The 22,330-nt window shown below is 39.6% G+C and overlaps 1 protein-coding gene across 2 annotated transcripts in view; it reads left to right on the top strand.

Moving 5' to 3' along the window:
• The window catches only part of sema3e (sema domain, immunoglobulin domain (Ig), short basic domain, secreted, (semaphorin) 3E), a 29,346-nt gene extending 8,708 nt beyond the window's left edge, over positions 1–20,638 (top strand). Inside the window, exons 2-17 of one of the 2 annotated variants that reach the window (XM_077568923.1) lie at positions 6,976–7,136; positions 7,316–7,375; positions 7,631–7,750; positions 9,443–9,536; positions 9,683–9,799; positions 10,110–10,252; positions 10,360–10,474; positions 11,699–11,768; positions 11,831–11,975; positions 13,974–14,199; positions 14,787–14,878; positions 15,702–15,743; positions 15,970–16,136; positions 16,599–16,666; positions 16,778–16,911; positions 18,854–20,638. In XM_077568923.1, the coding sequence (XP_077425049.1) occupies positions 6,976–7,136; positions 7,316–7,375; positions 7,631–7,750; positions 9,443–9,536; positions 9,683–9,799; positions 10,110–10,252; positions 10,360–10,474; positions 11,699–11,768; positions 11,831–11,975; positions 13,974–14,199; positions 14,787–14,878; positions 15,702–15,743; positions 15,970–16,136; positions 16,599–16,666; positions 16,778–16,911; positions 18,854–19,351 (2,252 nt within the window). In that variant the 3' untranslated portion in view covers positions 19,352–20,638. Of the gene's footprint in view, positions 1–6,975; positions 7,137–7,315; positions 7,376–7,630; positions 7,751–9,442; positions 9,537–9,682; positions 9,800–10,109; positions 10,253–10,359; positions 10,475–11,698; positions 11,769–11,830; positions 11,976–13,973; positions 14,200–14,786; positions 14,879–15,701; positions 15,744–15,969; positions 16,137–16,595; positions 16,667–16,777; positions 16,912–18,853 lie in introns of both variants that reach the window. The other variant, XM_077568922.1, reaches the window with a different exon arrangement.
• The last annotated feature ends 1,692 nt before the right edge of the window (positions 20,639–22,330 follow it).

Here is a 22,330-nt window from a genome sequence, read left to right as displayed (position 1 = left end):
TTATTGCTCAACGTAGTATAAAGAAATCACACAATGTACCATAACAACAGTCACAAGTCGAGTTCTGAGCGCCTCAAATTCTCTGAGGCACAGATAGCAGGGCGTGTCTTCACAAATCATTTTAATCGGGTGTGTGTCAAAGTCCAGTCCTCGAGGGCCTGAGTCCTGCACAGCGGATTCATATTTAAGATCATCAGCAAGCTCTGTGGGAGCCTGATGATGATCCTGATCATTGAATCAGGTGTGTTGGAGTAGAGAAACCTCAAAGACATGCAGGATTCAGGCCCTCAAGGACCTGACTCTGACACATGTGCCTCAGACTGATTGACCAATCCCCTGAGGTTCGATCGAACCCAGGTTAAGAACCACTGTTTTAGCCAGAGTTTGTTTTTAGTTTGACTCACTTTTGGCTGTATTCAACTCAGATTAAGGAACTCAAATTGACTCTTACTGTACATATGAATGCGGCAACAAAATAAAAATTTAGTGACTTTTAATTTGGGGGAAATCCGTTCTTTTGTCTTCAAGACAAGCCGAACAATCTGTTTCTCACTCTCCATGTGGGACCCGTCTCACAATGTGACATCACCCCACGACCACTCGTACAAACACAAGGGGGGTTCCTGAGCACAAGGTTGTTTGCCGATAATGGCAACACACCCAAGACCTGGTTGACCCTTTCACGACCCCTCTGGGACACCACGTTTATGCTCAGGCCTCAAGGCCAGCCGACTCTGCTTCAATTTGCCTCTCTTCAGTTACTGTTTGTCTTGCAACAGACATTCAGTCAGTGCACAAACTCCATACAAATGCAACATTTGCTCATTTGAATTCTGGCATAAAAAACAAGCTTCCAAGTGAATGAAACGATGAAAGAATGTTTTGTTTTTTTATGATCTCTTAGTTTGTGCGATTTGAATCCCTCCGCCCTGTCTGCAAATGAAAAAGTAGGTTGCTCACTGGCAAACACATTGTAGTCTCAGTGTTTCCATGCACACTCCAGACGAGAGAAAATGTTTATTTGGATTGCAGAGCTCCGCGTCGTCTGCATCTTCTTTCACCGCGTATCAGATGAAAGTGTCCGCCTTGGGGGGGGAATACTTTTTCCCCTATGCGTTTTTTTGATGTGGGATCTCGGCCAACGGCGGAAAACCCTCCACCACCTCCTCTCACGTCTCTAGCTAGTGGCAAAGAAAGTCCTTGTTGGCTTAGGATGATAGGAAGCAAAGTTTGAAAAGGAAGAGCAGGGAAACCGAGATGCAGAAATCCCCCTCGTTGCCTTTGTATCAGTTCAAGACGTGGCTACAGCTGCACATAATAACAGGAGAGAGCAGTGTGATTGCAGTACACACCTGTTCTGTTTTAGATTAAAAGTGCAGTCGTGTTAATCATAGTACTGAGTTCAACACACCATAAAAAAAAACGTTTTCTTTTTTTTTTAACTAAGCGTTTTCTGTTTTTTATGGGAAGGGAGGAATTTACGGCATCCTTTCCTTTTCTGGCTTTTCCCTTATTTCATTTATTCCAGCCTCCATTTCATTCATCCTTCCTGACCTGCTTCCTCCTGGCATACCCTTTCTTTCCAGAGTTTTCATTTCCTTTCTTTTTTTAGGTCCCAAGCACCAGACAATGCCCAGAAAGAAACGCTGCCCACATTGTTAGTCTTCCACTAAATAACGAATTTGCTCCTGCATCAGTTTCTCAATTGCTGTGAATTTTCAGTGGATATCTATCATAAATAGGGTTGGGCATTGAGTCTCGAGAATCGAACCTTCCATTTCTCCGGGAATCGTTCTTTTAAAATATATATATATATATATATTTTGGTTCCCCGTTTCGACAACTGACTTGAAAAAAGTGTGCACATGCGTTCTACATGCAAACAATCTAAAGTGCTGCTTGACATTGTTAAAATAAATGAACAGTAATTCCCAGAATGCACCATGAAAAAGCCGATTAGAGAACTTCCTCTGGTTCTTTTCCTCAATTTTCCTTCCTTCTGTACTTAGTGCGCCTTCTTCCTCCCTTCATTGTCCAATAAATCCAACCTTTCTCCCGTGTTCCTCTAATCTGTTTACTTATGTTGCCGCTTTCTTCTTTTTCATGTTCCTTTATTTGTGTTTCCTGTCTTGCTTCCTTTGCTCATTCTTCCTTCCCTTTTTCCAAGATTATTTTCCCACTTCCTTCCCGTGTGTACGTCAATGGCAATTATCCCTTTGCCGTGATCCACCAAGACAAGTGAGAAGTGGACGAGCGAGACCTTTGCCGTGCGAGCCATTTAAGGCATCACTTTAAATAGACGTCGACGTCTGTCATCTAAATAAGTGCTAGCAGATTTTGACTGCACAACCCAAAAGAAGGAGTTCCTTGTTTAGTGAGCCAGGCTGACATTCAAGCGTCGGAATGGAATGCGCTCCTTCGGCCAAATTCTGTCAAACTGAGAAGTGACGGCGAGAGATGCGAGTCTGCTTGTGCCGATTAGATAATTACAGGGAGCACGTATCACTACTTGTCACACTACCTCAATCGCTAACGACCCAATACTACTCAAACAAGCAGTTCTTGTTTTTCCAACATTTAAATCTTAATCGCAACAAAGTACTACTTGCACTCGCCTACATCTCTATGGATACCTAATCCTATTTTAAACAAATAGGTGTGGGATTTTTTGCTATATGAAAATGGGATAAGCGCTCCTTGCATCCTTGTACATGATCAAGTTTCGCTAAAATATACAGACTATAGGAAAAGAAAATCCAGTAATTAGCCCCTGCAACCTCAGCAGACCTCAGGACAAGGTGCCCCATTATTGTGGTCCACATAAGTGAGACATTTAGTGCGAGTACAGCACCTTCAGCAGAGGTTTCTTTATGCTTAACGCTCAACCTTCGAAAATCATCTTGCTCAAACTTACATGGATTGTTGTTCTATGCTAGCAGAGGAATTTAATGGATTTGGAACACATCCGGCAGATAAGTGAGGCAACTATGATCAAAGTAAAATATGTCAGGGTGTTTTCACACCTATCGTAGAGTTGGTGTTTTAGGGTTCCGTTACCATTCGCCCACCCGCAAAGTTTTTGGATTCGACGTCTGATCCCACATATATCAGGTAGTTTGGTATTATAAGTTTTTGTTCCGTTCCGTCTTCAATTCCGCTTATCCGGGGTCGGGTCGCGGGGGCAGCAGCTTTAGCAGGGAAGCCCAGACTTCCCTCTCCCCAGCCACTTCACCCAGCTCCTCCGACGGGATCCCAAGGCGTTCCCAGGCCAGCCGAGAGACGTAGTCTCTCCAGCGTGTCCTGGGTCGTCCCCGGGGCCTCCCGCCGGTAGGACATGCCCGGAATACCTCCCCAGGGAGGCGTCCAGGAGGCATCCGAACCAGATGCCCGAGCCACCTCATCTGGTTCCTCTCAACGTGTATAAGTTAAGTTAAGTTAAGTTAGTATAAGTTTTATTGGGATAAATTGTTTTGCTGGCTGTTTCGATACAGTACCAGTATTAAATGTTGATAGCAGATGTATATGAAAAATAAACAAAGATTGTATCATAAAGTTGTCTGTTTTGATACAGTATCAAGGCAATCACATCAAATATGTATAGGCTACCTTAATAGAATGACAAATAAATCTCAACATGGTATCATGTAATATCATTGTTTTTTTGTTTGTTTTTTGCAATACAACAGCATCAAACAGTGCAAGACTATCGACTATTTTTGTGTTTTTTTTGTAATTGTATTAATAACAAATTTACCGGTACCTTAAAGGCTGGCAGTGTTCTTGCACCAAAGCTATCTATCTATTCTACTTTTCCGTGTGTGCTGGTAAAAAAATGTCATCCAATTGCATTAGCTTTTTTTTAATGCGTCCTCTGTAGCAGGTTTGCGGTTTAAAACATGCTTGAAAGTCGCTGTCTTTTTTTCCTCACTACTTCAGCCAGTCTCTTCCTTTTTCAATTGGTCGGCACCACCAGTGCTACCAATGCAAAAGATAGTGAAGAGCCCTGATAATGCCACAAGGTTCCTGCAGATTCAAGAAGAAGTGGAGTCATGACACTTCTCAGACAGCTGACAGTGTCCAAGACAATTAATAGATTTGCTCTCAAGTTATTTTCAACACTTAGCATTGGTAAATAATTTGTAAAAACAACACTCTTTGTGCGGACTGAACATTAGTATTGATTTGTCCAAAATAATCCCGTACTGCATTTTGTATAATGATTAGGCATGGGCGATAACAGGTCTCTTGGAGAAAGTTGTCAAGTAAGTGCCTCAGTGGCAGTGATTGGCGCTATACTGTGCAAAAGAAAAGAAAAAAAGGTCTATTTATCATTGTTTTAAATTAAATTTTATGCATCCAAAGAACTTGAGGTATTAGTACTCGCTATCATCAGTGAGTACTCAAAGAATGAATTTGCATACTCATATGAGTCTGAAAATAAGTGGTATTAATTGAACATCCCTATGATATTTTTAAATCTGAGGTTCCTGCTCAACTGCGACAAAATAATAAAACAGGTAGATGGTTCAGTTTACTGCTGTATAGCAATGTTTTGGAAACAGTTTGTGACATCATATGGCCAGTTATTCTGTGACGTTATTTCTTAAATAGCTCCACTGAGGCCAACACTTTTTTTTGTGCAAGCCTGCTTAACATGCACTCACACAAGAACGGATGTAATGAAAATCCATTTATTGAGGGCTGGTGTAGGAATTGGGCATGGCCAGTGCCTAAATTAAATCCCTTGTTGCCTGTGTAAACCTATCAAAATTTAACACACGCCAGGTCACCCATTTGCCCATTTGTCACCCAAGGACACCTGGTTCAGGCCTTATGGGAACAATGAAAGTTTCTTCTTTTTTTCTTTTTTTTTTACCCACGATTGTAGACCCTCACAGAACGCACATTGGATTCAGCATCACCTCTTTCAAAACGTTTCATCCTCAAAGCCTAGGAAGTGTTTCTGCTGATTTGCTTATGCAGCACATGGAGAGCATGTTTAACGGAACTGCCTGTCAGGCTCAATCAGATCGTCCGACACACGTTTGCGTGCATCCACTTTTGTGCATATTGAACACATGAGCAGCTCGCCGCTGAAGATATTACATTGCCATTGAATTGACATATGCAGTATGACTGGCAGATTGATGCATGATGTTACACACTTGAGAGAGCAAAAGGAAGAGTTACCACATGGGAGGAAGTGACGAGATTAAAAGATAGTCCTCTTCTTCTTTGGGGAAATGGTGAATCTGAAACACATGGCACATATGTGCAGATATGACTCGGACAATCCTATCTATCATTCATATCTGAATTGGCACGTTTATACACTAGCCGATAATACTTCACTGATATGACAGTGTGTGTGTGTAAATTAGTTTCTGGGCTTTTAGTGGTGTACTCCCTTAAAAAAAAAAGCACCATTAAGACATTGCACGGATAAAACAATAACGATAAAGGGGGTTCTCGGTTTCCACTGAAGAATGCGTTGTTACAGTACAAATCTTACTGCTATATATTCAGGACCTACACCTGTTTTTGTAATGTATTACAGATTGCTATTATTAATGTAGGCATAAAAAAGCTGTTATTGTGTGTGTTATTTATAGAGTACTTTGCAGCAGAAGCAACAATTAAATGTTAAAGTAAGGCATTTACTCACCCAAACTGCCAAACAGTAACATAATAAAAGAACAAATTCCAATCTTCTTTATTTCCCTTGTGTTCATGGTCCAGACATTGAGGCTTTAATAAAACTAACATTCCAGCATACAGTATTTTCAAGTGTGTATTCCTTTAGGACGGATATCCATCTGAGGTAGAAGAATAGTGAGATTAAACATTCGGCACTAAAAGTCAATTTGCATTTTGTTGGTTTTAGCTCGGTGCTAATGCTGCATTCGACGATGGTCGAAAGTCAGATATATCTGAGTTGTTTTTTCCCAGTTCCGACATGAAAGCGTTTGAGATGAAAGTAAACAACCAAAATGGCAGATAGTGATAAATAGTTTTTTATTTTGGTCCTCAAAACCTATTTTGACTTCCAGCAAACTTGCCTTCTCGCTATTTTGCTTCATTTATTGTTTTTATTTATTTCATAAGCATTTCATACAGTTCAGTAGTTCACCGTATGATTTTATGCAGGAAGATAGCGGCATACTGTTACGTATATGTTGTGTTATGTGGAGTTATGTTAAATATTTATGAATGAAGAAAGCTATCTCTTTTTATACTCGAGTAAATTGGGTTTTGCCATTCATGGTCTGTGTTTCCAAAGTGGTCGCCATTGTAGAGTGACATCACATTGTAGTCTGTACTCTGTAGGTGAAGTCGGGTACTTTTTTCCCATACACATTTCCTGGTGTGAACTCGGAAAAGTCCGACTTTGGACCATTCTCGAATGCAGCAATAATCAAATGCAACAAGGCCAAGAATTGCGTATCCAATCAAATCCTGCGAAAACGCTGAAATCATCGAACACCTTGCTTTTATGCTGCATTTGACTTACCATAATATTAAATCCTTATCGGCTGCATTCATTACAGAACCAATAGGAACAGAGGGAAGCAAATAGACAATTTGAAGCAATATCATAAAGAGGAAAAAAACAAAAATAAAATATTCAGCAAGTTATGACATCCCACTATATATATATATATATATATATATATATATATATATATATATATATATATATATATATATATAAATTTATAACAGTCTTCATTGATTATAAGTCTTGTATTATACATCATACATATTGCATTAAAGTGTAAAGCATAAAGCAGTGATGATGTGAATGAATATTGACAGAACAAGGCTATTAATGCTTAGTTCAGTAAACCATGTCTAACCTGGGCATGCAAGGCTTTGCACTGTTTGAAATACAATACAAACCGCCGCCGCGATATTGTCATAATCATTTTTGTTAATCCTCATCCTCAGTGTCTCGTGTTGATATTATCGCGACAGAACTTTGGCAGTTGAACAGGACGTGGGTGTTCCAGGGCAATGGAGTGCCTCTTCAGCCCCAGACCATGCTGCTGGACGAGGGCCACGAGAGGCTTTATATCGGGGCCAAGAATGCTCTGTTCTCCCTCAACCTGGACCAGGTTAACACGCACCACAAAGAGGTACTCCTGGTCCAAGACTAATGAACACTTAAACCCATTACTGGATCATGTGACCTACTTAGATGTGCGTGTTTGGACATATACGGGGCTGTATTTTGACTCCAAGTACAGACATGTAACTTGAGTCATATTTTAAGTAATGCCAATAATGCTGTACTGCTCCCTCTACTCTTTTCCAGATCCAGTGGGCCAGTACTAAATTCCAAATAGAAGAATGCTTGATGAAGGGCCGGGAAAAAGTATGTCAATAATTTCATATTACAGTGCAGTATTACTTGTGGTAAATCACCACACGTTGAGTAGGTTATGTAGTGTAGACCAATAAAGGTTGTAGCTCTCTTACAGCACACTGACCTTTGCTTCACCTGCCCTATTGACATTATTGATAATGCAGTAAGCGTCTGGCATTTTTCCATTACACATTCCCCCCCCTCACAGCCCCCTGATGCAATGTCATCACCCCGGTGATTTATTTGTCCTAATTCCTCCAACAGATGGAGTGCGCAAATTACATCAAGGTTTTGCAGCAGTACAACCAGACCCATCTCTTGGTCTGTGGGACGGCATCCTTCAACCCCATATGTGCCTTGGTGCACGTGGGACACACAGGGAAGGTGAGTCATAACAGTACCAAGCTTCTCAGTCTCCAATTAGTTGCATTTGTCCATTTTCTTTGTATGCTTGATTCACAGCTTCAATGTCTTGTGTCTAGATGCTGCACTATTACACTCCACAATCTCCTTTTCGCTGCATTAGTCTGTTTTCTTCATGGCTTCAGTCTTTTTTTTTTATTCACATGCAGACGTTCTTAAGAAGAATCAAAGCCAGATCTCCTGACTTTCTGGCATGCTAGTACTAACCACAATAGCAACATGATCCCTGCTAAGTGAAAATAAATATCTCTAGTAAATTTGACACAACACAGGGAAGAATGTTATTAATAAACCTCACCAAGTGAATAAAGTGAGGCTTCAAAATTTTGAAATATCAAGCCATTTTCTCCCCCTTTGAACAGTGCAGGCAGGTTCGCTCAATACGCTGAAACCAAATCTTGCTCAACTGTCAATCAAACTTCACTACTACGACAAAATAAATACATGCTACCTCGTCAACCAGCATTTTAAGCCTCCACATAACTACATGTTTGAGCCATGCAAATATATCTGCTTAAAGTGCAATACATGCCATTTGTTGTCGCTGGACTTTTCCACACTGCAACAATAAGGCACTCTAAAACTGCCATACCAGGCCACTGTCCACAGCCCCTGTCCACATGTTGGCTGTTATTTTGGACTATCTTAAAAAAACATTTTCTCCCCTTTTCGCTCTTCCGCCTTATCTCTCTGACGTGCGCAGACTCACAGCCAACAACGAGGCACTCTAAAACGGCCATGCCAGCGGAGAATCCAAAACAAAGACATGCACGTCGAAATTGTGCTGATGAGAAACGCAGGTACTTAAGTGAGGGATGGGAGACTAAGTGCGCCACTGGACCCTGTTTCAGCCATGGCCAAAATATCAGCAAAACTGAAATGGTGAAAAACAATCAAATGCTATATTTTTTACAACTGACTACTACATATCCCTCAGTCTTTGTAAATGGGCAATTATCTTTTAACATGTATCATGTGTTTAGAAACAAATCCCTGACTTCACTTCACAGGATCTTTAGTGATTAAAGACTACTTGCTCAAATTTCAATTAATCAAACAATCGCATTTCAAATCATGGTGAGGCAACGCGGTTAGCAAGTCTGGCCTCACAGCCAAAAGGTCCTGGAGTCAAATCTCGGCTGTGAATTGTGTCCATTCATCTCCTGGATTCCCTATTTTCCCTCCATATTTCCTAAAAATACGCATGATAGATTAAATAAAGGTGTGAATGTGAGTGAGGGTGCTTGTTTGTCTGGTAAGTGGTGACCTGCAGCTGGCCTTTGTTACAGTCATCCGAGGGGCCGTATTCACAGCCCAGCGGGCTTCCAGGACCTTCCACATAAATCAATGACAGTTCTGAACCACCAGTGACGGTAGTAAAAATGCCGGCTGTGCATCAATAGTTTTGTGTGTGTGCGTTTGCCACCTGGTTGTCAGAGCTCCGCAATCAGTCGTGCATATGTGTTAAAGTCATATATACCTGTAAGAGCAACAGGCCTCTATTTTGGCTCATCCATCATTTCCTCCTCCCTCTCATCCATCACTTTTTATCCACACTTCACCTCTTCTACGTTCCTTAATCACACAGCTTGTTTTGTTTAGTTGCTTGTCATTTTGATGCGTGATAATGCTCGTGATGCTTTGTGCTGACAGGACAGGCTGTTTACTTTGCAAGAGGAGAGCCTTACAAGCGGTAGAGGACGATGTCCGTTCAACCACAACAGTCCCTGCACCTCTACACTCTCAGGTAAATAAGAACCAGAGCGAAAATCTCAAGTGTCATACTACATACCAGAAAGATTTAAGATGGCATTTAAAAGCCATTCAATGCTGCCATCTTGCGGTCATGTTGTGTCATGACATGCTGTGTTGGCGCTTGTTGGTTTGAATCAGGTGGAGAGCTGTACGTGGGCCTCTATACAGACTACTGGGAGAACGATGCTGCCTTGTGCCGCCTCAACAATCGCACCTACACGCGCACCGAGAGGGACGACAGGCAGCAGCTTAACGGTCAGCTAAAATCCATCCACCCATTTTTCAGACCACTTATACTGTTCAAGGTGAGGGCCACTGGAGCATCCCCCAGCTTGGTTAAAAGGCGGGCCAAACCATTAACTGGTCACCAGTCATATATATAATAGACATAAAGAGACAGACATCCATTCACCCTCACATTAACACCTACAGAGTGGGAACTGCGCCTGCCCAACAAGGGGCGTAGTGGTGTAGGCTTTCAACTGCAATACTGAGAAGTACAGACTACAACATATTGTATCTTGATTTACTTTCACTTCAGTATTTCACATTTGTCTGTCTACAGAACCGAGATTTGTCGGTTCAGCGGTTATTCCCGATAACGACGATAAAGATGATGACAAAGTTTACTTCTTCTTCACTGAACGTGAGGTGGATGCAGAGGGGGTCAACAAGGCTGTCTACACCCGCGTCGGACGAGTCTGTGCGGTAAGGCTGTGATATATTGTTAAAGCTTTTTCTGGATGAAATCCATCAAGAAGCCAATATTGCTGAGAGCGCACTTATTCGTCATTTTGTATCTTATCGCCTCTCAGAATGATCAAGGAGGACAAAGAATGCTGGTGAACAGATGGAGCTCCTTTCTGAAAACTCGACTCATTTGCTCTGTGGCTGGACCTGATGGCATTGATACTCACTTTGATTTACTTGGTGAGAACATGTGGTGTACATCATTGTTTTATAGTTCATACAGAACCTAAACAATTTGCAAAATTGGGGGATATATACATAAGCACAACTACATATTCCCATTTGACAGATAAATAAGCATCTGATCAACATGTCAAAAAGGATTTGACAAAATGTAATCAATTGTATGTGAATGCCCTATGTGTATCAGATTCAGATTAAACTTGTTTTGATATCACCGTATCTAGCACAGAGCAAAATAAAATGACAACATTACAAAGACGTAAGGATTGTAGGCATCTAAACATTTTATAATGATTTTATTTGTCAAATTTCAATTGTAGAATGCAAAATGCACAATGAGGATCAGATTCATAATTAACATTTGACATTCGAGCAAAAATAATAATAATAGTAATAAATCGTATCGAGACACGTGTCTAAACATATAAAACCCGAGAAAACTACATTTAAATGTCCAAAATCACAATCTAGTAAGATCCAGATTAAGTTTGAGACACATTACAGCTACCAAAATGTATTTCACTTGAATACAAACTGTTTAACTCAAGGGAAAAAAATCAAAAGTGGGTTGTAAATCTTAAATGGAAATTGCTGTCAAATGCTAAATCTGGATCTGATTTAGATTAGACTTGGCACAGCATTACAGGTATTCTACAGTTCCTGAAAACAAAACGTCCAACTCAAGAAACAACTGGATTTGGAAAGGGGCCTTTTTGTAAATTTTAAATTGAAATTGCTGTAAAATGCTAAATATGGATTAGAACCAGATTAAATATGGACATCTACTACATCTACTAAAACTGCTTTTACAACAAACAAAAAAAATCAGATGAAGCGAAATAAGTGTCGGAACATGGTAAAAGGCTTTTTTTTTGTTTTTTGTTTTTTACATTTAAATTGTTGATTCATCTGGATCCAAACCAGTTTAAACTTGGTTTGGTCATAAAAATCAAATCATATGAGATATTTTTTGGGGGGGAAAAGGATTTAAACAAGATATTTCATGGCCACTTCATATTGATGTCAAATTCCCAATATGGATCAGATCCACATCAAACTTTAGACAATTTACCGTCTTGTCTTACATACTGCACTTCCCTAGGAGAATGCCTGCCCTGTTTGAACTATAAACTATAGCAAATAAATGAAGAATCTGAAATTATGCTAACGAAAATTTCTCTCCTTGGTGGAGCTTACAAAAACATCCATTTTGTTTTCCAGAGGATGTCTATGTGTTGAAGAACAAAGACGGGAAAAACCCAGAAATCTTTGGCCTTTTTAGCACAACAAGGTGAGGAAGATGATGTTTCATGGCATGAAGGCAAACTGATCACTCCAATTCTTCTTTTGCAGTGCGGTGTTTAAGGGCTATGCGGTGTGTGTCTATCACATGGATGACATCCGAGCAGCGTTTAACGGCCCCTTTGCCTTCAGAGAGAGACCTGAGCATCACTGGACACCTTCTGAGGACAAAGTCCCCTACCCACGGCCTGGATCTGTAAGTCCAGTTTACTAATTGACTTTTTCATTACTTGTATAGTCCAGTTTACCTGCACCCGTAATGAGAACAAATAGCAAAGAAGATTTTTTTTAAAGAATACTTTTTACTAGCACTTTATGCTCCAACATAACAAAGAATACCGTTTTGCATTTACACACTGATCAGTTAAATAAATTTGCAGGCCCATCTGCTGACAGTAACACATGGTAGAACAGCTGATATCAGTTGACCAATTGTAAGCATGTACAGATTGCGCTAAAGGAGTCTCAAGATTGACCCCTGAGGAACCCACAAGTCAAAGCCTCAAAACAAAGTTACCAATTGCAGAAAAGAATGTCCTGTCCTCAAGTTAGGACTTGAACCAATTTCGAGCAGTACAAGAGTAACCCATGCACCAAGTGTTCTAATCTCTGTAATAAGATCACATGGATGACTGTCATCTATGTTCAGGCAGTTATCATTTGTCACCTTGATTAGAGCTTTTTCAGTGTGACTAACACAACTTATATGAAATGCTCTACATTTAAATTTAGAGTGGGACCAAATATACTCAAGTTTTAGAGAAATATTTACACTTGGAAGAGAGTAAAATGAAGAATTGAAAAAAATTATAAAATGAAAGTCACTCAAGGGTTGAGGAACAAACTCACAACCTTCGGCTTGGGAGACAGCCGCCGATCTACTCCCTGAGCCATGCGGCTCCTGCTGTGTGTTAGTATATCACGTGCGTCAGCTGGAATTTTCGTAACTCTAAGACCAACAACAGTCTTGGATATAAGCAAACAGTAGGAGGGGCATAGCTCAGGTGGTAGTGGGGCAGTCTTCCAAGCTGAAGGTTGTGAGTTCGTTCCTCAAACCTTGAATGACTTTTTTTTCTCAATTATTTTACTCTTTTCCAAGTGAAAATGTTACTCTAAAACTGAGTATATTTGTTCCCACTCTAAATAGAGTCAAATTTACTCTACAGGATTAACTGTGTAGGCTATGCGAAGATGCTATTTAATTTCCAGGAAGGCTGAAGCAACTGAGGCCTAGGATCACTACACTAGTTGACACATGTAAATTGTTGGATTGGTGATGAAGTTCTGCTGCCACAAAGTTAAAATACAATCCATGGTAATACTGTCTTTACAAGAGCTCATGAACAATTTGCAGTTTGCACTCACTTTTTTAGATTGGCTGATAGTTGCCATGATGACCAAAGCCGTTCTCAAATGACACACGGCCTCACACTTAAAACAGGCTAATTTGATGACTTAATATGCAGTAGATTTTACTGTAAAAACATTATATTTTGTCCCACTCTAAACAGAGTAAATTTTTACACTCGGAAGAGAGTAAAATACTAAAAAACAGCAACAACAATAAAACGCTCAAGGGTTGAGGAACAATTCCACAACCTTCAGGAAGACAGCCACTCTACCACTTGAGATAATGTTGATGTGTCCCAAAGGAGGCCAAAAATCGAGGTATAACTACAAGGATTACACCTGTGATATATTGACACAGAGTAGAGTGGCATGGGTTAGTGCTTAGGTTGGCTGTCTCCCAACATGAAGGTTCTGTGATTGTTCCTCAAAATGTTGAGGATTTTTTATTTTATTATTTTATTATTATTATTATTATGTTACTCTCTTCCGAGTATAAAGTTCACTCTGTTTGGACTGGGATGGAATATAGTCTTTTTCAGAGCAAAATTTACTGTGCATGTCCTTACAGTGTAGGTCTTCTCTATTGGGTTGATTCCAAAAGCACCACAATTATGCATTCACGGCACACTGTGTTTGTCTTTGACTGATGTCTTTTGAGTGGAACATCATCATGAGCATGTAAAATACCATGCTGAATGTTAGCAACCTCCTGCAGGTTATGCCGGCAGTCGCAGTCAGACTACAGCATACCGCTTTTTTTTTTTATCTACACAGCAAAACCTTGCCAATACAATTAATTACCATCTCTGCTTGCACCGCTCTAAATCTGTCATCTCATTGACAGTGTGCCAGCAAAGTCAATGGTGGCGGCTTTTCAAGCTCTAAGGAGTTTCCAGATGAGGTTCTGCGCTTCGTGCGCTCTCACCCTATGATGTATCATCCCGTTCTTCCGCAACATCGCAGGCCTGTCTTCTTGCAAACACAGCCACGCAGGAGAAAGTTGACACAGATTGCGGTGGATAGGGTTCAAGCCCAAGATGGACACTACCATGTTCTCTACATTGGGACAGGTACTGGTTATATCAACACATATTGCTGAACAGCTTTTTAGTTAACGTTGTAAGGACTTTTTTTTTTTAATTTAATTTTTTGTTTATTTATTTATTTTATTTTTTTTACATAGCACTTATATAAAATATAAATGTGAGTGCAGATTTGCTTCATTCATAGGATCAACATAAAACACCGTATGCATCTTCAAACAATATGTTAAGATACAGGAAATTATGCTATGGAACAAGAAAATAAAATTTAGTATGACACGATAACGAACAACAGCATTTGGTACAATAAGGTACAATGCAGTAGCTACCAAAACATATGATATTGGTCTGATATAGTATGTAACAGTCCAAAACAAAAGGATTTTATACAATACGATACAATTTAGTATGATACATACAAGACAATATATAATGCGATATGACACAGTATAAAAAAATATATTTGTTATGACACGGTATGAGAGGTATACTTTAGGATCCAATTGAGTATCATAAGTAAAGTGGTAGACAATATGATTTTTGAATGATAATATACTGAATGAAGTATATATAAATTATCTAACCAATCCATCATTGCTGCCTCTTCCCTTCAGATGATTCGCTGGTGCTCAAAGTTATCACAATCTACAACAAAGACGCCGACACAATGGAAGAGGTGTTGCTGGAGGAACTGCAAGTGTTTGAGGTGTGAATGTGAGAGCAATGTAGTTTGTTGTAATCTGGTCCGGATCCAGATTAAACATGTTTTATACACACAAACGAATTTTGTCCAAATCAAGGTATATGCATAAAATAAAAATAAAAAGTGGGGGTGGGAGTGCTGGTGTTAAATGGAAATTGGTTCCAAATGCACATCTGGATCAGATTCGGAATACATTTAACATTACTTTATATATTAAAAATTTAAATGTACATTACATCCATAAATGTCTTTTGTTTTTCCTGTTTTAATTCAATCAAAACCAATACACCAACAATTCACATGCATTTATATATAGATGGTGACTGAACAAGAATGAATTTGTTCAAATCGAATTATACTTGGCAGCGATAGAAGTCATCTATTTTCTTGTGTGTTGTTTTCACCTACGGGAATTATAAATTGCTGCCAAATTTATAATGTGGACCCAATCCAGGCTAAACTTTTTTTGGTTAACCCAGTATACACCAAGCAAACTTAGTTTCAATCAACCAATGCAGGGTTAAAAAAAAAAAATGCTTTCAAATTTATATCTGGATAAAAATCCGGATTAAAATTGGCATGAATTTTTTTCTTCAAATTTTATACAAGATTAAATCATTTTTGCTTTGTTTTATTTTTGTTTTCACAATTTTAGACAATTAAATTAAATTACAAGATAAGAACTATTCACATCTACAGTCCCTGAACAGAAATGAACTACATGTACAACTACACTACCAAAAGCCAATGTACATATATCTTTCCATTTTATGCATGTCCCCATGCTAGCAACATGTTGACACAGATCTTTCTTTTTAACTCCCAGGTTCCAGCTCCAATAAAAGAGATTATTATATCACCTAAACGGGTAAGACTGACTATCTACTGGTTGTGCACTTTGTGCAGTTATAATACACTCAATATGCTCCCTGTTCATACCGGCTTTATTCAAAATCCTCATTCCTGCAATTCTGCTTCTTAACCACAAGATGATAACATTGCATCACTTTGCATGGCTGTGTTCTGTCATCAATACTGGGATTAGAATTGTTGGCACATTAAACATCTTGTCTGTGTTTTTTGGGGGCTCACAGCAACAGTTGTATGTGGGCTCGGACGTAGGCGTGGCCCAGGTCAAACTGCACCAGTGCGCTCTCTATGGCTCCGAATGTGCCGACTGTTGTCTGGCTCGAGACCCCTACTGCGCTTGGGATGGCTTCACCTGCTCCAGCTACTACCCAGCTGGAGTCTACACAAAAAGGTAAGCACAGGGCAGAGGTGGAAAAGTACTCGCACATTTGAATAGAAATACAGAAAGCTATGTAAAAAAAAAAAAAATCATTTACTTGAACAAAATTATAAAGTACAGACTCTGAAATGTACTTAAGTACGAAATAAAAGTAAAAATAGATTTTCAATCTCAATAATAGACAACAACACCTTTTTCCATAACTTGGTAACATTAAAAGAAATTAAACTTCTACTTAGACAAACTAAGCAGTAATTCGATAGTACAGACATTTTTTTAAATATAGGGAGTAAAAGTTTAAAAAAAAATACTCAAGTACAGTCACATGAAAAATATACTTAACCGCAACAACAAAGCATTTGTACTTTGTTACTTCCCACCACTAGCTTGTTTTGTTTTCCTGCAATGCTTCTATCACACGTTCAAAAATCCCCCTCCCTGCATTTTTTTTTTTGCTCCCCTCCATCTCAGCAGACGATTCAGGCGACAGGATATTCGCCATGGCAACGCCGTCCAGCTGTGCAACGGCCTGCAAATTGACGGTAAAAGCGTGAAAAGAGCAGGTTCTAGCTGTGTTGTGTTTCAAAGAAATGCTGTATAAATATGAACAATGGTCAAAAAAAGCGCGGGTTTTATCCTGCTTGTCCATCCAGATGAGCAATGGCACAAATCTGAGGAGAAGACGGTGTTTGGTGTGGAGGGCAACAGCACGTTGCTCAGCTGCATCCCTCGATCACTTCATGCCAAGGTGCTCTGGTTCCTACAAAATGGAGACACTAAACAAGAGGTCAGTGACACAAAACCAGTTCCAGCTATATTGCGTTAAATATTCTGTGTTAAATGTTTTATTAATCCAGTTAAGTTTAGTTGTATTTACCTTTTATCTACAATATGATATCTTTAACAATATTTAGTTTTTATTTTGGTACAATTTTTATTGAACTTATGTTTAAATACATTTTTGTGGAATCATTACCTAAGTACTGTTTCTTTTCATTTTCCTATAAGTGAAATGTTAATTTTCTAACTGTGCATAATGTTACTGTGGCTTACAATAAGATTAATTGTACATTTTAGGAATAAAGCCACTGCCTCGTTTTTGATCAACACTGACTATGCTACTGTACTATTTTTCTAGGTGTTACTTGGTATGAAAATGACAAGAACCACTGCTACAGTATATTACTATTAATTCTGCATTTTACCACTTTGTAGTCACATTTTTTCATGCAAGTTCATCTTATTTTCAAGACAGTGTTTTTGTATGATTTTCTACTACAGACAAGTTACACAAAATAATACATCAGGATCGAATAGAAAACAAATTTAAAATCCTTTGTATTCTCAACAGCACAACAGACCTACTGAGCCATGCTGAGTGTCGAATAGTATTTTCTAATTGAGGTGATGGGAATTGAACAGCAAGTAAAACGCTGCATCTCAAGATAAACTATGTTGTTTTAAATGTGATTCTGAATGTCCTATTATATGTCAGTATGACGGAACACACCCGACTCAAGAAAATTAGGTTTTCTGCATCAGTGAACCACTAGAAATCATTAGACTGTATTGTGCTGTATACCATAATAATTGAGTCTCGTACGGTTATGTAAGGGGTGAAAATCACTTCTCAGAAACATCATGGTGAAAACCGATGGTTCTCAAGCTGGGGTCCGAGGATCTCTAGGGAAAATCCATGTGTGAAATCAATTCAATTCACTTTACAACAAGAATAAGCGGAGTGCGCATTATGTTTGCGCACGCATGAAAATTACGTTTTTTTTAAAAAAAGCGTGGCTACCAAAATAGCCGTCATTTGAATGGCGGAGATTGAAGTGCTGAAAGTGTTTGCGTAATTGTACACCTAAAAGCTTGCAAACATTGTTTAACATGTGATCTTATTAAGCTTTCAGCTTTAAGTGACAAAATGACAGGTGCATTTTGTGCCATTTTTAACTTAACTTAAAAACCCAAAATACTATATAAACAGTGTACCAAATCCTCTGTGTTTACATCAAACAAATCCCAAACGTATCTCACAATATATATCAATAATTAAAAATGAACCTACAGCCGTCACTTTCTCTATGCCTAAAAAACAAGATTAAAGAGGATTAAACATTCAGTAATCTTCAGCAAAAACTAGGCTGGTCTTGAAATACTTCCTGCTTTCACTCTTTTTTTTTAATGTACACAGTGTCAAAAACAATAGAGTTCTGCAGTCTAGTAACTGATGTAGAATTACATCAAAATAAGGTGGAGGCAGAACAAAATTGTTATAAATTGTACACAAATAAAATCCACCACATAGTGGGACTGCGAACACAGAACCCGCGATGAATAGGGTTCACAGTATGTCATTACTGTCAAATATTTGTACAATATAGGCTATAATAGCGTGCTCTTTTTCCTTATACATTGCAAAAAAAAAAAAAATTGGGTAGGGGGGGCTGGAACAGATTAATGGCATTTTCAGTAACTGAATTAGAGAAAAAGTAAAAGTGTTTTTGAGTTACAAGCATGGTCATGGAAATAATTAAACTCATATCTCAAGGCAACACTGAATCTATTTTAAAATGTAGTGAGCAAAAGTAAAAAGTCATCAGAAAAATAAATACTCCATTGCAGCGAAAAAATCTACTGCAGTATGGTAACTAAGTATTTGGACTCTGAAAAAGGATGGATGGCTTATATTTGAGAACAAACCTCTGTTTATTTATAACCCCTAGGTTCATGAGGATGAGCGTGTGATCTGGACCTCGCACGGGCTCCTTCTTCTGAGCGTCACGAGCTCCGACGCCGGCGTGTACGTGTGCCAGACGGTGGAACACGGCTACGTGCACACGCTACTTCGCATCACACTGCACGTGCTAACCGGTGAAACATTGGCATCCGCCATGAGGCCTAACAACGGGCCGGGAGACAAAAGCGGAGTCCCCTGCCAGTCCCACGTCAACCCCGTGGCGGGCCCCAGTTTCAGGCCCAGGACTGTTGTGCCCGCCTCCCTGCCGGGACCCCACTCCAGGCAGTGGTACAAGGAGTTCCTCCAGCTGATTGACTATAGGGATGCCCAGCGAGTGGAGGAGTACTGTGAGAAGGTGTGGTGCCCAGATAAAAAACGCAAAAAGAGCAAAAAGAAATTTATCCCGTCAAGTGGCGACAAGAAAGGTAAAGCCAGGATGGCTGAGGGTAGTCATCGAGCACCCAGGCACACTCTTGATACCTGAGAGCACACGTACACTCTCACACACACGCACATCCCTTCATTAGAGAATTTAGCAGGATTATGTACAAAAAAATTCACACTGTATATAATACATAATAGTAATAGAATCAAACCCAGAACATTTTGACTATATGTGGCGGACATGATAACCACATGATTAACTGTGTTGCCAATTGTTAAGATAATTTTGATTGCGAAATTCCATCACGTTTGCTGCATGTGACAGGTCCAGTTCTAGTGCTTCACTTTTCGTGCTATTCCTACTAAATTCCATTGCTAGCTGTTACATTTTGACATTTAGTTTGATGACTCGGTTTTCAGACTGACTTTGGGAAAAAAATGCAGAGCTTGCCGTTTTTGTGCTGTCAAGCGATGATCTGTCACCGACGGGCTGTCGGTCAGTCATGCGAAAAACGAGGGCTTCCCTTCTCATAGGCAAGGGGGCGGCGAGCAATTAGGTGACAAGGACATTGATCCGCGGAGACAAGACACACTGTAAATACAAGATCTCCATGGTCTGACCCCTTACTAGCCAGCCCCCGGCGTCAATCCCAATGCACTCTAACGTCTCTTTACAACTGTACTAGTGCTATGAACGCACTGCATGTGTATCTCACTGTATCTGTCATGACAGGAAAAAAAATCAGCTGCGGAAAAGATTTAGGGCCCAAAATAACACTGGATCTTTTTGCTGTTTTGTTCATTTTCCATTGTTGGCAAATACCGGTGAATGCTCCAAGTGACAATATTTGTATTTGGAATTTTATTTGACACTTGTCAGCATTTTATAGAATATAACAAAAACTTCATTCTTTCTCAAACATATATAGTGGATATAAAAAAGTCAACACACCCCAGCCCAGTGGTAAACTTTATTAGGGGTTGATCATATTCTTATGACAAAAACATGGCATTTGAACATGGGTGTGTAGACATTTACTATCTACTGTACATATTAATATCAAAATCAGAGAAACATATACTTTTGCAACGGTCTTTAAAAAAAATCCTAGAGCACGATGTGTTATAAGTAATGCCCATCTAATATTGTTATTATTAATATTATTACGCTGATGTATGATGATAACTTATTCAATTTCTGGCTTATGTAGTTTTTAGACATACATAAACTGGAAAAGTGTAATGCTGTTGTTATTTGTGTGTTTGTTATGACTGTTTCAATGATAATGTACAGCAGAATGAAACAAAACCACTATAAGTATCAGAAGCTTTTTTTTGTATTTTAATCAATCAAAATAAAAGACAAATTAAGCACTTGAAGAAGCTGAATAAATTTCATGTCATATTACTGAACTAGTGAATGCAATTGCGTATGAATGCTGAATGATGAAATATGGAGGCATGTTGAATGATGGAGAATTTGCTTTGAGGATGTTGATATAGAAGTACAGAGGAGATCAGAAGCAGAAAGAGCTGCATTGTGTCTTTGTAGATCAGGAGAAAGCTTACGACAGGGTGCCCAGAGATGAACTATGGTTTTGTATGAGGAAGTCTGGAGTGGCAGAGAAGTATGTTCAAGTGGTGCAGGACATGTATGAGGACTGTAAGACAGTGGGGAGGTGTGCTGAAGTTGTGACGGAGGAGTTCAAAATGGAGGTGGGACTACATCAGGGATCAGCTCTGAGCCCCTTTGTGTTTGCTATGGTAATGGACAGAATGACAGACGAGGTTAGACAGGAATTTCCATGGACTATGATGTTTGAGGGTGACTTTGTGATTTGTAGTGAGAGCAGTGAACAGGTGGAGGAGAAAAGCTAGAGGTGTGGAGGTTTGCCCTGGAAAGGAGGGGAATGAAGGTTAGTCGTAGCAAGACGGAGTATGTGTGTGTGAATGGGAGGGACCCAAGTGGAAGAGTGAGGTTACAGGGAGAAGAAACCAAGAAGGTGGAGGAGTTTAAGTAAGGAAGGAAGGAAGACCAAAGAGGAAGTTTATGGATGTAGTTAAAGATATTTGGTGTGAGAGCAGAGGATGCAGAGGACAGGGTTAAATGGAGGCAACTGATTCGCTGTGGCGACCCCTGAAGGGAAAAGCCGAAAGGAAAAGAAGAAGAAGAAGTAAAATGATGGGGTATGATATTGAACAATATGGCAGTATCTAGAATACTGAATAATATGAAATGATGAGGAATTTGAAAGCTATGGAAAGGCATAGAATACTGTACTATACTTATAATGATCTGAACAGTTTAAAGTTTAATAGTTTGATAGTTTGTATCAATTGAAATTACCTTTACTAATGTTGTTATTCTCTGCCTCCTTGAGTCTCGGGAGATCTTAGAACCGCGCATCTAGAAACATTAGAAAACGTTCCTGTCCAAGCATAATTCATAACATAGTATATGATATCACACCCGCCTTCGTCGCGGCATCGTGTGTCCCGTCTGTTTGGTATCTGCTTGCAGACAAACAGGAGATCGATGTACACGCACTGTACGCGGTCATGGGATGTCATGACTGCAACACATGAGGTCAACAATATTACACATTGTAGAGCAATCCTTGCTGTACTGATCTCATCACTGGATTTTCTAATGTGTGAAATGATGCAAACAAAAAAACAAAACAAATTATGTTAAGTTAAATGGCTATTTAAGGGATTTAACATGTAGAAATTGAACACAAGTTTCTCTAATTATTTCACTCCTCTTTAACTCATTCACTGTTGTGGAGGTTTCAATATCCATCCATCCATCCATTTTCTTGGCCGCTTTTTCCTCACAAGGGTCGCGGGGGTGCTGGAGCCTATGCCAGCTGGCTTCGGGCAGTAGGCGGGGTACACCCTGAACTGGTTGCCAGCCAATCGCAGGGCACACAGAGACGAACAACCACACTCACATTCACACCTAGGGACAATTTGGAGTGTTCAATTAACCTGCCATGCATGTTTTTGGAATGTGGGAGGAAACCGGAGTACCCGGTGAAAACCCACGCAAGCACGGGGAGAACATGCAAACTCCACC

This window comes from Vanacampus margaritifer, chromosome 6, assembly GCF_051991255.1.
Source record: "Vanacampus margaritifer isolate UIUO_Vmar chromosome 6, RoL_Vmar_1.0, whole genome shotgun sequence".
NCBI lineage: Eukaryota > Metazoa > Chordata > Actinopteri > Syngnathiformes > Syngnathidae > Vanacampus > Vanacampus margaritifer.
Note: the sequence above shows the minus strand (reverse complement) of the source record. Positions and strands in the feature narration are given on the sequence as shown.